The sequence below is a fragment of the Merops nubicus genome, unplaced genomic scaffold (genome assembly GCF_000691845.1).
Source record: "Merops nubicus isolate BGI_N331 unplaced genomic scaffold, ASM69184v1 scaffold18542, whole genome shotgun sequence".
NCBI lineage: Eukaryota > Metazoa > Chordata > Aves > Coraciiformes > Meropidae > Merops > Merops nubicus.
Genome location: NW_008591847.1, coordinates 20,276 through 37,420, shown reverse-complemented (window position 1 = coordinate 37,420; position 17,145 = coordinate 20,276). Strand labels below are relative to the sequence as shown.

The 17,145-nt window shown below is 43.0% G+C and overlaps 1 protein-coding gene across 1 annotated transcript in view; it reads left to right on the top strand.

Annotated features, from left to right (window-relative positions):
* Positions 1-691: 691 nt before the first annotated feature.
* ESYT3 (extended synaptotagmin-like protein 3) overlaps positions 692-17,145 on the top strand; it is a 24,222-nt gene continuing 7,768 nt past the window's right edge. The window contains exons 1-13 of the mRNA XM_008934988.1: positions 692-790; positions 1,328-1,404; positions 6,151-6,217; positions 6,852-6,941; positions 7,975-8,030; positions 11,231-11,351; positions 12,330-12,503; positions 13,033-13,115; positions 13,560-13,608; positions 14,261-14,350; positions 15,195-15,257; positions 15,354-15,422; positions 16,664-16,729. Of these exons, the coding sequence (XP_008933236.1) occupies positions 692-790; positions 1,328-1,404; positions 6,151-6,217; positions 6,852-6,941; positions 7,975-8,030; positions 11,231-11,351; positions 12,330-12,503; positions 13,033-13,115; positions 13,560-13,608; positions 14,261-14,350; positions 15,195-15,257; positions 15,354-15,422; positions 16,664-16,729 (1,104 nt within the window). The remainder of the gene's footprint in view (positions 791-1,327; positions 1,405-6,150; positions 6,218-6,851; positions 6,942-7,974; positions 8,031-11,230; positions 11,352-12,329; positions 12,504-13,032; positions 13,116-13,559; positions 13,609-14,260; positions 14,351-15,194; positions 15,258-15,353; positions 15,423-16,663; positions 16,730-17,145) is intronic.

Below are 17,145 nucleotides of genomic sequence, written 5' to 3'. Positions count from 1 at the left end.
AAAACACCCAAAAAAAACCCCAAAAAAACCAAAAGAGTGTGTGTATATGTGTGTTTATATATATATACAGATGTATATGTATGTATTATTATTATTTTATCAAAAATAGTAGCATTTCCTCTTGCCAGAGAGGTTCCGAGAGAGCTCTGAGATAGGTGCTCGCACCAGGAGATGTAGTCAAGCTCTTACTGGATCTGGACTTTGTGGAATTCAAACAGTTGAACTTGCAAATTAACATCCAGTAACTATCCTGGTTTTGTTTGTTTGCTTCTTTTCTTAAGCAAACTTTCTTCTTGATGTGAAAGCTCATCTCACTCTCTCTAAATAAACCTGACTTCATGACACTTTAGAGTAATTACAGACTATTGTGATTTAGAGACTTTAAACCTGGGTTTTGCTGGCTCAGTCTCTGTGGTTAGAAGCAGTCAATAGACTCCATGGTGCTCATAACTCACCCTTCAGTTTGTAAAACAAATTCCTTTTCTGAGGAACTGAGATGGATCCTTCCATAAGGATGACTTAAGAGCACAAATGTGACTTGGTACTTTGAAAGGGCAGATTAATAGGCAGGTGCTGTGTAATGTGTGTGTTTCTCAACGTAAAGGTCTCTTGTATAGAGAATCTTCAGCATTTTTCTATTTTTGGTATTCTTTAGGTCCTTGTACAGGCTTGGCCATACTTTGAGACAATCATGGAAAAAACATTTAAAGAAGTTCTTGAACCAAAAATCAGAGCAAAGAATGTACATCTGAAAACATGCACCTTTACCAAGATCCACTTTGGCGAGAAGGTAGTCTGAGTTCTTGGTGACGCTTCCAGTTCAGTCTTTTCTAAAAGTTCAGATGTAAGAGGAGTCTGATGTTCAGCTCCTTAATGCCTCTGGGTGTTTAACAAGCTGGTATTGGTACAGCACTGCTGCCTCCTTTGTTCCCTCCTCACGCTGACTTGAACACCTTCACTGTGAAGGAGGGATCATATAGGAGGCACTCGCATCCCTTCCCACTGGCTGTTGGTAGCATGGGACTGGAGAGAGAAAACGGGGCACACAGCCACCTCTGTCTCTGTTACACCATTGTAACAGGGCCACAAGTGACAGCTCTTCCGAGGGCTTGTAGCATGGGCTGCTTGCAACCAGACCTATATTTGAGAACTGCAGGGCTGTTCATGCTACCTCTTCAAGGGAAGAACTTGTTTAGTTTTAAAGGCAGTTGTGCAAAGTCTTTAATAAATGCTTCTGTACTCAAATTGATTGAAGTGAATAGGACTGTTCAGTTTGGCTTAACTTGAAGGATTTAACTATGTCATATCTTGTTTGCCTTTATCTCAGTGCCCTAGAATCAATGGAATAAAAGCCTACACCAAAGAAATCGATAGAAGACAGGTTGTCCTGGACCTCCAGATATGGTAACATTGCATCACTGATTATGTAGATGTTTACTCCCCATTTGACACCTGTGTGTGAGTTGTCATGCTGGACTAGACATGTCGGCCACTAACATCAGCATGAAGTGTGGAGAGGTCCTTATCTTCTGTCAGCCTAGAATGATTGGAGATAATCTGTCTGCCAGCTTCCTGACCTCAATACTTACAGAAGTGAGGTGCTGGGCATCAGCTTTTAAGTCAGAAAGCAGTGTCACCTACACAGATCTAGGTGTTACCTGCTCTGCCTGCCACGGTCGCCCATCCCTGCTGCTGTGGGTAGGTGGATGTGGCCCTCAGCATTGCCATTCATGTCAGTAAGAACCTGAGTGCTGGAACTATATTTCCTTTTCTGACAGCTCCAACAGCTCTTGAGCATGGAGACGCTTGGTCTGTCTTTCCACACTGTGATTCCTCTTCAGTCCAACCTCTCCAGTTCTTCCAGGACTACTTGTGCTATTTATTTTTTAATTCCTTCCTCTAGATTAATGCTCTTGTTTTACTTGCCATTTGTTCCATATGCCACCCGACACATTTGCTTTTTTTTTATTACAGCTGTTCTTTCAGCAGAAAACTGCCTCTAGCTCTATTAACAACAACTACAAAATTAGAAAAAACATTTGATACCTCCCAGGCTGTTTTGAATGAGCTTGTGTGTTTTGTAAACATCAGAGCCACTGCAGAGCTAAACTTTCTTCTGGTTTAGCCTGGAGAATGGAATTATTTGGGAAAGTACCAGTTCTACACTGCTGTAGTTTAGTGGGTGATTGAGCTGCTTAATTTAAATGGTTCTTCTTCATGGTAGTGCCAGGAAATAGCAGTATGGAATTATGGAGTGTCTTGGCAACAGCACAGAGCTGCTCAGAACTGTGCCTGGTGCTTCATGTGGCAATGGCATGGCAGCATCCCCAGCCCTGGCAGAGCACCATTGCTCCCTGCAAAACAACATGCTTGGTTTTCAGCCAGAACATGTTGTGTTGCAGTGCTGTCAGTGAAGTGCTCTTTGTAATAGCTAGACCAGTTTTAGGGCCTTTGGCAAATCATCTGTGCTTTCCATGTTGAGATCGAGGGATCTGATGCCTTTAAGGCTCTGGGAAAGGTTGCTGCTGTTCTCTCTTAAACTACTTCTCCAAGCTGCTTCTCTCACATACTCATTCTGCTGTCTTGTAACAGGCCTCTGCAGAGGGATTTCCCCACCTCCTCATTCCCATCCCTCTGGCAGACCCATCAGCATCACCAAACTGGCCAAACACTTCTGTTCCTCATCCTGACAATAACAACCTGAACTGTCATCTGATAACCCAAGTATTTTCTGTATTGACACAGGAGTTTCCAGACTACCTTGTCTCTTTGGTGGAGGGCTCTTCTCCAGGGCTGTGTGAAGGACCCAGCTTCTCTTTTGCCAATACATTAACATAATTTTCTGGAACGAAGCTGGCTGTTGTGCATTGTACACTGTCCACAGGAGGTGTAGGATATTACTTCCAGGAGTGGGGACAATCAAATCTTGCTGTGAGCAGTGGTGTTATTTACCTGCCTTTTTCTGGGTTGTCAAAGGGACGTGGTGGGTGGGTGTTTGTTTGTTTTTAATTTAATCAAAGAAATGGACAGTCTCCACTTTTCTGGAGTGAGGCAAGCCCCCATTACAAAACAGGCTCTCTTACCTACCTGACCAGCAGTGAGTGTCTGCACTGGTGCAGCTGGTGTTGGGAGGAGAGCTGCTCAGAAGAGGTGGATCTGAGCTGCACCAGCATGAGGCTGCTGCCCTTTGTACCATCTCTCAGTCGCTGCATGCTGCTGAGATTTAAGGGGCTGGATCTGTCCACAGAGCTGCGTCCTGGCATCACAGCCCTGGAGAAGAGTGGTGCTGTGGGTGCCAGTGTGGCACCCTTTGCAATGCTGAGACCGCAGCGACTGACTTCCCCCTCTTGGGTTAGGTTGTGGAGAAGTGTAGCTATGTTGCAGTGAACATTAAAGGATTAACGTGTCTGCATGTTACAAACATGACTCCTCTGCCTTGGTGCTTGCCAGCTGTAATTTTGCAGGGGTTCCCTCGCTGGAGAGCCCACAGGAGCGTGGCCTCTTGCCTGGCTCATGCAGTGCTGACCAGGGTGGCTGCAGTGGGGAGGGCTGAGCAGCCACTTCTCACAGGCTGCCGTTATGCTGGTGGACAGCACTCCTGCCTGGCAGCAGCCCTGCCCTGCTCCAGGGCTGTTACCCTGTGTCTTAGGCTTGCACTCGGAGATCTCGGCATGCTCTGTAAGGTGCTCCTTGTTTCCAGTCTCACAGCAGTGCAAGTTGAGAGATTTTTTTTCCTGCTGTTTTATCGAGGAGGTAGCTAGACTCTGAAGCCCAGAGTCTTTGACTTGGCCAGGGAAAACCACAGGAGAAGGACAGGAGTAGAAAAAGAACTTTCCTTCTTAGCTTGCCTTTGTGGTCTGTATGGTCTTGTTACTCAAACAAGAAGGATGTGGACCTGTTGGAGCAGGTCCAGTGGAGAGCCATGAAGATGATCAGGGCTGGGACACCTCTCCTACAAGAACAGACTCAGAGAACTGGGGAGCCTAGAGAAGAGAAGGTTCTGGGGACACTTTGTTGCAGCCCTCCAGTATCTGAAGCAGGCCTACAAGAAAGCTGGTGAAGGACTTTTTAGAAGGGCTTGTAGTGATAGAAGGAGGAGTAAGGGGTTCAAACTGCAAGATGGTAGATTTAGGTGAGAAATTAGAAGTTTTCCACCATGAGGGTGGTGAGACACTGGCACAGGATGCCCAGGGAAGCTTTGGATGCTCTATTGCTGGAGGTGTTCAAGAGCAGGTTGGGTGGGGCCTTGTGCAACCTGGTCTAGTGAGAGGTGTCCCTGCCCATGGCAGGGGAGTTGGAACTAGATGATCTTTAAGGTCCCTTCCAACCCAAACCATTCTATGAATGTATGAATCATTTTTGTAGTTTTAGTAGACATAGGGTCCATCAAGTGTTTTGTTTAATCTGTGTTCCTGATCTCCATAACATGTTGTGGCACTGAACGCTGTGGTTGAGGTCTGTGTCATGTGAAGAAGAGCTTCCTTTTCTCCATGTTAAATCTGAAATGTGGTATCACAAATTACATAAATCTTCTTTCAGAATCTTTTGCTCAGTCCCTGAGATGATGCACTCAATTGCTGTAATTCAAGTTGGGTAAATTTTGTCACAGCTTATAGTACTGAGGAAAGGGGTAAAGACCCCTTTGATATCTAGACTTTAAAACGTATGTAGTGAAGTGTTACTGGAGAAAAGAGACATGTAGAACTGGGTGGGAAGAGTTTCTGGCTGTGTGGAAAACATAAAGGTTGTAAATTGAAACACCACAACTATTATTTGCTCTTTTGGATGCTGGCAACAGCTGAATTAAATCCTCTTGGATTAATTACTGCAAATTGAGGAACTCATTTTGGCTTCTCATTTAGACTTCTGTTGTGCTAAAGCTCTAATAGTACCTGGTGTAATGATTTGTAAGATAATGGCAAAATTGTAGAAATTAATAAACAGAAAAATAAGTTTGTTTAATTATGTGACTAGCTTATAAGGAAGACTGTGTTAATTTTGGCATGGCCTGTGAGGGTGGTTATTTAAGAAATGAGAATGCTCTAACATTAAAGGCTTTAATTTGTTAGGAGCTTTTAAGATTCTGCTAAGTGACTATCTGTAAACAGATATTAGAGAACTTTGCTTGCAAAAATGGAGACAAATTCACAGGGTTATGCATTCATGGGAGGTATTTTGGGGGTAGGGAATGAGTGTGTGCAAATTAGTGTGAATTAGTGGCAACTGCAGCACTATTTGCCCGTATACATGTAGTCAGAGCAAAAATCTTGTCCTTTTTCTCTGATTATGGGATGCAATTATGCACGCAGGCAAGAAGCACAGCACATTCACCCTGCTGTTGTGCCTTTACACCTTGCTTTTCCTGCAGGGTGTTTGTGTCTGCATCTGGAAGGAACTACTTCTCAGAGCACTGAAAGGGAACTTGGTAGCTCCCTTCAATTGTTTTTTGCCAGAGGCATCAACAAATTTGGAAGGTTTTGCTCCGTGGGGAGTGGCTATCTGTTTAGGCATAAGGTGATGTTTGGATTTAGGTCTAAGGTCATTTCCAAATGGCAAATGCTGTGCTCAGCATTCATTTTATTTAAAGCCTGATGTTCTCCATGGCAACTGACCAAAATCTGATATGAGTCATTTTCTGTTAGTTCGTCCTCAAGGAAACCAGGTTATTTTTACTGATGAATTAATCCTTCAAGTGGACTTCTGGGTTGTGGGGAAGGCAAGGACACCATATGTAATGGCAGGATGGCTCTGCACCAGCCTGGGAGCTGAGTCAACAAGTTGCAGGGTGGGATCAGGCCTTTGGCAGAGCAAGAGGGCAATTGCTGTGAATTTGAATGACCTTGTTGATCTCCTTGGAGCAAATTTGCCTCAGCCAACTGTCAGTCTTAGAATGGAAAACAACCTTGAAATACAGATGTTACTTTGACATTTTGCAGGTAGAACAGTATCCCAGCCGACTGCAGGGTTTCTCTCATGAAGCTCTGACCCTTGTTCAGTGTACTCAACTTTCCTTTTTCAGCTGCTTGAAAATTTACGTCTGTCTGTGGCATTATGTTGGTCATGAAACCAATTTCCTTTATACTCTGTACAGCCCAAAATTTCTCATTGGACTAGTGCAAACTGTGGAGTAACCTGAGAATTTTCTTTCAGTTACATAGGGGACTGTGAGATCCACATGGACATATCGAAGTTTAATCTTGGAGTGAAAGGCATACAGGTGGGTGAAGCAGTGCTAGCGTTGTCTGCTCAAGGCTGTGTGTGGCAGGAGGTGGCATGTCCCAGTGGGAAGGTCATGACACAACCAGGAAACCAACAACTAGGAGGCACAGAATGATTTGCTTTATCTTCTTGTGTTTTGGCTGGGGAAATGATGCCTTCCATGGAAAACACCTAAATACCACTTTTAAACTTTTTAGTGTGACTTTTAAACAGGGTCAGTGCTTACAGCACTGAGCTCATGTGGGCCAGCTTTCTGCCACCAGAGTTCAGAGGAGCTGCATTTTGGTAAAGAACTTCAAGAGCCAGTTCTGCTGGAGTATGCATAAACTGGTCTGGATTAGACCAACAGCCTGTTCAACAACCTGTTCTGACAGTGTTGAAAGCTAATAGACAGATCACTCCAGTGTGTGGCAGTCAGGATTGCAGAGAGACTCTACAAACTTAGAAAGCATTGCCTGGTATCAATAGCAACGGTTTGAAGGAGGAGGAAGCTATGGTTGTTAAATTCTAAATAAAATTGCTGAAAGTGGGATTTTTGAAAATTATCTCCATCACTGGAAAGCTCACAGTTTTAAAATTGCATCCTGAGAGTACCTTCTGACTCAGTTTTCCTTGGTCTGTTCTGTTCACAGTTGTATGGGACACTGAGGGTGATACTGGAACCTCTTCTAACTGATGCACCTTTCATTGGAGCAGTGACCTTGTTTTTCATGCAGAAACCAGTAAGTCAGTCATGAGCTGCACTCTGCAGCCTTCCTGCTTCTTGGTCTGTCTTAGTGCCTGATGGGTCTTCAGTGAGTGACACAAACTGGATGACTGTGAATGCCTCCCAGGGCAGGGGTTTGAATAGCAAATTCCTGATTGTTCAGTGTTTCTCTTGAACTCCAAGAAGACAGGAATGAATTTGCCCTATTCTTTTGCAGAAAATATGTATTATACTATATAGGAAACTCTACTTGCTTCACTTTAAAAATGGGAGGACTTCCCGATGGTGACAGCACAGGAGCCATTTCCTAGGCCTTTGCTGCCAAATTCCTGGGAGCTGGATTTAAAATCTTCCCATCCACAGTTTTTAAATGCAGTCATCTTGGAGACCTTTTAGTCGTGGTCGTGCCTTGAAAGCTTGCCTGTTTAAGGTCATGTGCCTTGTAGTTGAATTGTAGTTTAATAAAATGTGAGAAACCTTCTAGTCTTGTAAGAACCTGTTATCTTGTAGCACATGGCTTTGCTTGCTTGTGGGTTATCCTCTGCTGGACTTCATGGACATCATACGTTTTTGATCTTTGCTGAGGTGTTTTTGTGTTTGGATGTAGTAGCATTATTTTAGCATTTGGAGGAAAAAATCTTGTTTATTTTGTGAATGGAAATACAGTCTCCAGAAGTTGGGTGGTAACTGTAAACCCCCTTCCTCAGGCCGTGGGCCAACCCAGAAGTGAAAGGATGAGGAAACAGCTTCAGAGTCTATGTAGAGCTGTCAATTTACTGAGCGTGACCCCAGGGCATCTGCCAGTGACCAGTGCTAGGGGCTGAATGCTGTCATTCCCTGTGCTTACAGGGCAAGTCCCAGTGATGCCCTCATTTCATGTATGACAAGTGAAATAGAAAAGGGAATTGTTGTCAGCTGTTGGTTTTAATGTACAGGTTCAGTCACTTGCTGGTGCAGGTTTTACTTTCTTTAAACAGCTGGCTTTATTTAAGAGTTCTGAAATAAAATTTAATGGTTCTGTATAATTTTTCTCCCTGATCTTCTTGTAGCACTTGGAAATCAACTGGGCGGGTATGAGCAACCTCCTAGATGTCCCAGGGATTAAGTGAGTGTCTATTTTGCTTCACTTTATTCTTCTTTAAAAAGCCTTTGGAAGTTGGGATGGCTTTCTCCAGTAATCAGCAAAGTAATTCTCGAGAGTGGTGTTTGAAAGGTGTTACTCTGATACTCATGCCATCAGGCTGTGCAGTCTGCAAAACCTGAGGAGGGTGCTTTGTGCATTCTGTCAACATTGCTTCATTGCATTTGGGATGGAAATAGTAAATCCCCCCAAATACAGTAGTCTCTAAACTAAAACCAAAGCCTTTACATTTCCCATGTGCCAGTTACATGCAAAGGTAGACAAGGTAGATCTACGTGACTGGTAGTCTGTGCTAGTGTTTGCTTACCTTGAAGTGAAAAAGGCAAGGAGTTGCAGCTCCTCTGATGAACTGATCTACAATCCAGGATAAAGAAAACTGCACCAGATTTATAAGGAGAAATAGTCTCCTCTCTCTGTGTCATCTGCTGACCTTTTTGTTGGAAAATCAGCGGGAGACAGACACCATCCTATGATGATCGGAAAGCCTCGTTTATTAAAAATCAGAAGGCATCTTTATACTGTTCTTTAATTAGTTCATCCATATTGCAAAAGCGTAGCTCACCATTGGTTACAGATTACATGTCAACCCCTCTTATGTTTATCTTTTGTGTTTAGTCTTGCGGTTAGCAGTTCCTTATCTTAGTGTTCCAGTTCCTTTTACTCATCCCATGATCCTACAATAGTTGCACCCCAGGTTATCTTGACCTGGAGTTTGTTTTACTAAACTTCAACCAGCTGCACTTTATCATGTCCCTTTGCTGTTAGCCACTCTGTGGCTAAGCTCTCCACACCCTTTAGATTCTTCAAAAAATGTAGCTCTTCCCCAGTGCCTCTTGGGTTGATCTTTTACATAAAACTTGAACAGCAAGGATGAAAATCTGAGTGGTTTTCAGTACTGTAAGTTTCAAACTGCTTCTCCAGTTTGGAGATTCACTTAGTCCTTGTTTCTTACTGTAAGGAGAAAATTCTGTTACACAAGAACAAAATATATGTGATTACTCAGCCATTGCCTTTTTCCCTTTATGTGCAAATGCAGATAATTCTGTTCCCCTCTCTCCTCCTGCAGCTCATGGTTTGCAGACTCATAGGAAGTGGCTGGCTACTTTAGGTGCCAGTTTAGACATTAAAGGGCCTCTGAAGACCTTTGATGTTGAGTAAGAGGAAGCTTTTTCTTTTAATTTGAGGCCAGAGTGGCCTTTTGGCCTGAGAGTTCCAGTTTTTATCAGAGCAATTAATCTGTTCTTCTCTAACATGGTTTCCTCAATCCTTGCAGGGAGAAGGTATGTAGGTGTTTTCCAACCTACAGCCTCTCATGTAATTAAGTGCAAATTTGATGTCCTAAATTTTCACTCCATGGTTCTCTCTCAAGGATTTGAACACAGTAACCCTTGCTTGTTCTTCAGTGCCGCACATGAAAGTAGGAAGCAAAACATGCGTGACCACGAGTAGGCTGAAGTACAGGTTGAACAAGAGCTATCCCTTTCAAATGAATTGGGCTTACTTAAGATCTCGAGTAAAGAAACTGGATGCAGTCGTCTGTCGTCATGTAGAAGCTGTATTTAGTTGGGTGTACCCTGAGACTCGAGAGAGGGACAATTCTGTGACCTTCCTGTGGGTTTTTATTTTTTGACAGGAAAGCCAACAGCCTGACCAAGGACTTTCAGGCTTTTGGTTTTACAATTGGAGTAGGAGAGGACTTTCCTTCTATGCAAATCCAGTCTCATCTGTGAACTGTGACAATTTTGTTGCACAGTCTTACCCTGAAAAGCTGCCTTATGAGCACTAGACTTACCAAGGGGATTGAAGTCTTTCATATGTCTGGTGCTCTTGGGTTTTCCTCTGAATATTGTCTTCTGCTCATGCCAAGCTGTAGTAGTACATTGAAATCCTCCCACTGATCACCTGGCAAGTACTGGATGTCTGTGATAGCCATGTACTTCTTGCCCAGCAGAAATAGGTCAAATGTGTTATCCCCACCATACAAACAGAGACATTGTAAATAAAAGATAAGACTGAAAATCTAAAAATGTGTAAATTTTAATTAGACTGGAAAGTTACCTAAATTCCCAAGGCAGACAATACCCTCAGTTCAGGCAGTGTGATCTCCAAAAGGTGCCAAAGGTCCAGTTACTTCAAACAGGGTTTTCCTTCTTAGTGCAAAATATACCAGGGTACAGAATCTCATCTTTTGCTTGGTAAGGTGGCAAACTCATGTTGCTTTGAATGTGGGTGGCTTCTCCTTCCATTTTACAGTAAGGTCTTGGCATGTGGCCAAGAGCAGACAGCAGTATATGCTGAGGCCATGTTCTAAGTCTCAAAACAAACTACCTCAAGGTCTTAAGCCTCTTGTGAAATGATGAAAGTTCCCAATTCCATCTTCACCTTGTGCAACTGTGGTGTCAGCATTCCCAAGGAAACCCAGAAGGCACAAGAGTTTGTATAACTTGTTTGGGTGCATGACAACCTCGTCGTATGGCCTAAGCTCCCATTCATCATCCACAAAGTGCTAGAGCCAAATTCACATCCAGCCCTGGTAACCCTAGATGGGAACATCCCTGTGTGCAAGTGACTACTGCACAATGTGTGCCACAAAGCTATGGTGATTGCATGCAGAACAATAGGGAATAAGATTGAAAGAGATCTTGAGAGGCTGCTCCATGCTCATACTCTTCAGCGGCTCAACTGGTTGAAAGTTATTGATAGGAGAGAGCCTAACCTTCCACAGTGACGCACACCCACCCTTGGTTATTGGTTCTGGAGTCAAACTGTCCTCTCCATTTCCTCTTATTCTAAGCCAGATGTCACAACCAGGAGTTTCTTCTGCCAGTGTGCAGTTTGTACATAGGCAGACTTTCATAGAATCATTTATGTTGGAAAAGACCCTTAGGGACAAGTCCAACTATGAACCCAGCACTGCTAAGTCCGCCACTAAACCATGTCTCTAAGTGCCACATCCACCCATCTTTTAAATGCCTCCAGAGATGGTGTCTCCACCACTTCCCTGGGCAGCCTGTTCAGGGCTTGATAACTCCTTGGGGCGAGGTAGGCTGTATCACTTATTTCACCATGCCCATTTCTCTTCCTGTGCCTCATTCTTTCTTTCTAACTGAAACTGTGATCAATTGTAGAGATTTAGGTTGCCTTTTTTTTTCCCCCACCTGCAGTGTAATGTCAGACTCACTAATCCAAGACTTCATTGCTGCACGGCTGGTTCTGCCAAACAGGATCACAGTGCCTCTGAAAAAGAACATGAACATTGCCCACTTGAGGTTCCCTATCCCACACGTGAGTTGTTCTTTTCAGTGGGGATGTTCACCTACCTAAGTGTGCGTTTGCCATGATGTGGCTGCATGCAAGCTTAGTGCCTTATGCTCTTGCATCAGCTCTTTCAAGTTGTGTTCTAGGCTTTCTGTAGGTAACAGTGCAGAAATATAAAAGCAGATGTTGGATAGCTCATAACTGAGGGGAAGTGGGGGACGCTAGTCTGTAGGGTCCTACATGGCATAAGAGTCAGTTTAGACACTGAGCTCATTTACCAATTTGTTTCATTCATTTGAGAATACCAGAGATCCTCAGTTAGAGAAGGTGCACACACGAGCAGAGTGTCAGCCTACTTAATTTTTTGTATTAATGCTGTGAGAAAGATGTCACCCTCTAGGCTCCCTATTTGCACTCTTTGTTACAGAAAAATGTTCAGGAAAAAAAGCCCAAAACTAAACTCCTAAGAGCTTGACATACCCAGATCATCAGTCTCCTTCATCCATTAAATAGCTAATACACTCATTAATGAGGATAAATATAAAATGTATAAGAAAGGGGTGCTACCTGTTGCAAATTTGCACCACCAGATGGAAGTTGAATGGCCACTGCAATAAAATAAGAGCCTGCCAATGGGTGCATAGTTCCTCCTTACATCAATGGGAATTGATCTTTCTCCACACTTGATATGACTGTGGCTGTAGTCCTGTGTGCATAGTGTATGTTTCTGATTCAACAATAAATTGAGGAATATTTCCTATTCAATTGCCTAGATCAGATTGTGTATCTGTTTTAGGGTTTCCCCCCCCCGCCCCAGGTAAATGGTGGAAAAAGTGTTTTAATACAACTGTCATTGGAAATATATTGCATCAAAATACATGTCTTTGCAAAACTGCAGTGGTAGCTACCCTTGCTGCCTGGAATAACTAGTTTTAGGAGATAGCATGTTATAATTATCTGAAGATTGCATTTTCATGGCCAATTTTTTTATCTTATTTTATTCAGGGAGTAATAAGGGTTCATCTACTAGAAGCTGAGAATCTAGTGCAGAAAGACAGTTTCCTTGGTGCCATCAGGGGGAAGTCTGACCCCTACGCTCTGCTCCGCGTCGGCACGGTGCAGCATCGCAGCAAGACAGTTTCTAGAGATCTTAATCCTATCTGGAATGAGACTTTTGAGGTACTGAGTCTTTTGATCTTGCCATCTGTAGGCTGCACAGCCATTTGCATCCCTGTGCTTGGAGGACCTTCTCTTAGCTGACTGCGCTGGAGCAAGTGGACTTCCTTGTTACTTGACTGAGGCATTTCTGTCCCTTAGACAAGTTCAGATTTACATTGCAAACTTGAAATGTCATTCAGGTTGATCTGCTTTACATACGTGGGTTTTTGGAGGAGGTGCAAAGCTCTGCTTTAAATATCAATCAGTGCGGCAGTCTGTGCAGCTGCAGTCTGCTCTAGCATTGATTATTCTCCAATTATTAGGAATATCAGTTTGAGGGTTTTAACTTGTAGTCCAAAAATAAGCAAACTGGTTTTGAAATATTATCACCTATAATCAGTTGTATTTGTTAACGAAATTAGCCTTGAAAGAGCAGGGAACGTCCTTAATGTGTTATACAGCTGTTGAGTGTCACGTTCTTGTCCATAGCCTGAACCTACATGAACTGTGAATGCTTTTTATTTCTAATCAGTACCTCTTTCTCCTCCAGTTTGTTGTTCATGAAGTGCCTGGTCAGGACTTAGAAGTGGACTTGTACGATGAAGATCCAGATAAAGATGACTTTATGGGCAGGTAAATTGCCATGACCCTTGCTTAGGGTCCAGTAACCTCTGCAGCAGGACACCAAGATTATTCATAACAGAAATTTAATACTGAAGGAAGCTATTCCCTTTGTCCAGGTATCGATACCAACTTATTAGTTTCTAGTGCAGCTAACTTTGAAAAAGCTGGAGAACGGTCCCAGACTCCTGCAGGGAATCCTAGGAAGCCATTAGAAGTGATAGTTACTACATGGCTTGAAATATACTTCAAAGTTATTTTAGTTTTGGAAGTATTTCAAGGGGGAGACTTCTGAAGTGCAAGTGTGCTCCAGTGCACACGCACACACAGGTAATGTGGAGAAGTTATTTGGAATAGATTTGCATGTGAGCTTTTCTGGTGGTGGTGTCTTCCCCCAACAGCAGTATCTGTTATATGCTTACATATACACTGAAATGTTTGTTTTTTGGCTTTCAGCTTGCTTATAAGCCTAGTGGATGTAATGAATGACAGAACTGTTGATGAGGTAAAGATGGCAGTTTACTTCTAAATGCGGTTGGTGGTGTATCCTTACATGTGTTCGTTTGTGCTCTCCCTCTGCTACTACCTTGTTTCTATGTGCTTAAAGATTCCTTGCATGCTTGCACTGTGGTATTTTCACCAAAAAAAAAGTATTTACTCAGAAAATTTGGAAATACCTGTTAAAATATTTTTTTACAATCCAGCTGGCAGCCACAGACAGCGCTGAGGTTATGCTGAGCCAGCAGTGGGGTGTCTTGTCTTGGTATCTCATGTCCTGTATGTGCGAAATGTTTTGAACAAGGCTACAGATAAAGTTTGGTGAAGCAGTCTGATTGCTGGGGGAAAACATGATCTGATCTTATTGCAGTTCATCCTGCTACCCAGACTCTGCAAACAATGCCAGGGTGCCTGTCTTGTGCTGCTGGTAGTTGGAAATACACACTTGCTTTGCATTTATGTGGGTATCTTATTTTCAGTTTCTTCTGGCTTGTGTTTCTAAGTAGGTGGACATGCTACAATCTGTCAAAAATGCAAGCTAAGGTGCTCAAAGTACAATTTGCACTGTGTATTGTTCATAAGTCTCAGAGGTTGCAACATTTATATAAAAATTACTCTGCCTTACAGTTCTTTAGTTGCTCTTTGTTGTCTCCATTTAGTGGTTTCCCTTGAGTAAGACAACAAGTGGACACTTGCATTTAAAGCTGGAGTGGCTTTCGTTAATAAATGACCAAGAAAAACTACATGAGGTAAGTGTCTTTGCTTAAAGGATTCAAATACTCTGATCTCTGTCCAGTGATCAGCAAAGGAGTTTGTAAAATTAGGAACTCCAGGCAAACTCATGGGAGTTTATTTTCTTTCTGACAGAGTTTTGGTGTGAGTTCTCCTCCCAAAGAGGAAGTGCATTTGCTTGCCTCAGGTGCCTTGGTAGTTCAGGAGTACCTGGCAGCTAGTTTCACTTGAATTAGCAAAGCTTTGTTTGGCTTGCTGCAGAGTGGCCTCTCACAGTTCCCTTCTTTGATAATTTTTTCCCTTCCATCTTCATCTAGGTTCTGTGTAGGACCCCTATCCTACAACCCCTGTACTAATCGTAGACAAGTAGACACTGCTGCTTGTTAGGACCAGGATTCCAAATGGTATCTTACTTGTCCAGCAGAATTATTTGAATAAAGCCCATCTCCCAAGGATGTTGTTCTTCATAACTGAGCAAAAGTATTTGAGTTCCACTGAAGTGAACAGAATTTGTTTCCAGGCTTTGTTCTGCTGACACCGCATTGTTGATATTGATGTATGTGGTTGAGCATGTTTTTAGGTGTCTTGCTGCACTCGGGAATCCAACCAGTTCTGCACTAGAAAGGCTGAAGAGCATTAAAGCCAGTGGATTGTAAAGACTGACACCTCTTCTTACTGATCTGCTTAAAACTTTCATGCTGTACTGGCTCGTGCTCCTCTAAATCACAAGTTTTAGGGGAAAGGTGAAGAGCTGATTAGCTTTCACAAAGTGTCCTTTGAGTTTGTGTTGCACTTTACCTTGTCCTAGATGGATGGTCATGTCTACCTTGTGTTTTGTTTTGGTTCTCCTGGCCTTCGCAGGATAAGAAGGGTCTGTCTACAGCTCTTCTGGTAGTCTACTTGGACAGTGCCTTCAACCTCCCAGTAAGTACACAAACCACATGCAGACAGCCTTCACTCCTAACCTTTTTTTAAAGTCCACAAATTAATTGCTTTTAAATACTCTTTTTACTAATTCAGAAAAACCACTTTGAGTATTCAAATGGTGAATGTGGAGCAAAGAAGATCAAAAATAACAAGTACCTCAAGGTAAAATTTATATTCTTCCATGCTTGTTAACCAACATTCTGGATTATGCAGTATCATAGCAACTGAAACTAGCTGTAGTTAAAAAGAAATATTCTCTCCACCATCAGAATCTATGTGCCTGGGTGTTCAAAATAATGATTGAAAGCCTACCCAACCCCAGTGAAAGTCCAGGAGGTGTAAGGGGGAGTTCGACACAGAAGTATTTGATTGATGTGGGGTTGTCTTTTATTTTTGTTTCATCCTTTGGACAGAGAGCCTCCAGACATCAGATCAAATCATGTTATCCTTTCTGCTGCTGCAGGGGTTCTTTCCATACTGAGCTGTTCCACCCTGACCTCCCACGTTTGGGGGGGGAATACGCTTGTTTGTGGTAACCTTCCTGTCCGTTGGGGACCTGACTGCCAGATTCCTTCCCCCTCAATTTTGGATGGATTTAGAAGCCCCTTTGTTATTCATGCCTCCTCTGTCTTTGTCTCTGGTTACTTTTTCCCCCAAATACTGCATCTTGCTACAGTGGTGTAAATGGTGTGTATAGGGAAGAATGCCTTCCTTCTTTCTTGAACAAGCTACATGCAGCCACAGCCCTGAGCAATGGAGAAAGCTTCCCATTCTTTTTTGGTAGCTCCCCTCCTAAGTGCAGTCTTTACACTTATATGAGTTACCAGCATTGTGATAATGATGTGATGATGTGTCACATTTGATAACCTTTAGTTCTGGACTTCATTGTATCTACTTCCTATACAGTGCTGTGCCAAGACAGATCCTCAGCCTTAACCACCATAGCGTTAGTGCAGAGAAGCATGGGACAGGAGGCTCAGTATTACTGCTTTGGGAAAGGAGGAGTTTCTTGATGCCAAAGACTTGTGACTTTACAGCAAGTCTTGAGCCTTGGAAGCCAGTTCTGAGAGTCCTGTTTCATCCTGCAGTGGTGAAGACTTCCCACTAAGCCTTCAACTCCCTTCTCTGTTTCCTTCCAGCTTCTGACAAATTTTTAACTGCTCACCTGTTGAAACCCAGATACATAAAACTTTGGCTTAAATGTATTTTCTTGATGGTGGAAGTATGGCTGGAGTCTCTCCTGTGTACTGCATGCTTCAGATATCACACATTTGACAACTATTGGTAGCTTTCCATCAACTTAAGAGCAGTGGTGTGATATTGCTTCCTGTAAACTAGAAAATGTTTCTCCTTTTTTTTTTTTTTTAACCTGCTTTCTTTTTTTTCCTTGTATTAAATGACAGAAGATGGAACGAGAACCTTCCTCCTTTGTCCTGCTCACAGTAGGAAACAAGACTCAGAAAAGCAAGGTGAGGCAGTTTGACTCTTCTGCTCTCCTTAAATACTTTCTATTTCATGGGTGACTATCTCCAAGTAGAGCCTAGGAAGTAGGCTCTAGTACTAATGAAGCTGATGTGAAGAGTTGTAGTTACGGTGATAGCTGCAGAGGCTGGGAAGTGGGGGTCAACCAGCTTGCAGAAGCACCATGTCGCTGAGTTGTGCTTGATTAGGGAGTGATCAACTCCTGTACAGATGTGTGGTTTTGTGCTTATGGCCACGAGATCATGTTGATCAAGATATTCTAGTTCTACAAGGGCTGAAGAGGAAAAAATGATAGGTCTCAAATCTGGCTCATGTTCTCTCAGGGCAGTGTCCTTTGCATCACACTGGTATTTGCTCCCTCATCAGTGTCTCTTGGCTCCTGTGTTTCACAGTTTTACTGAAT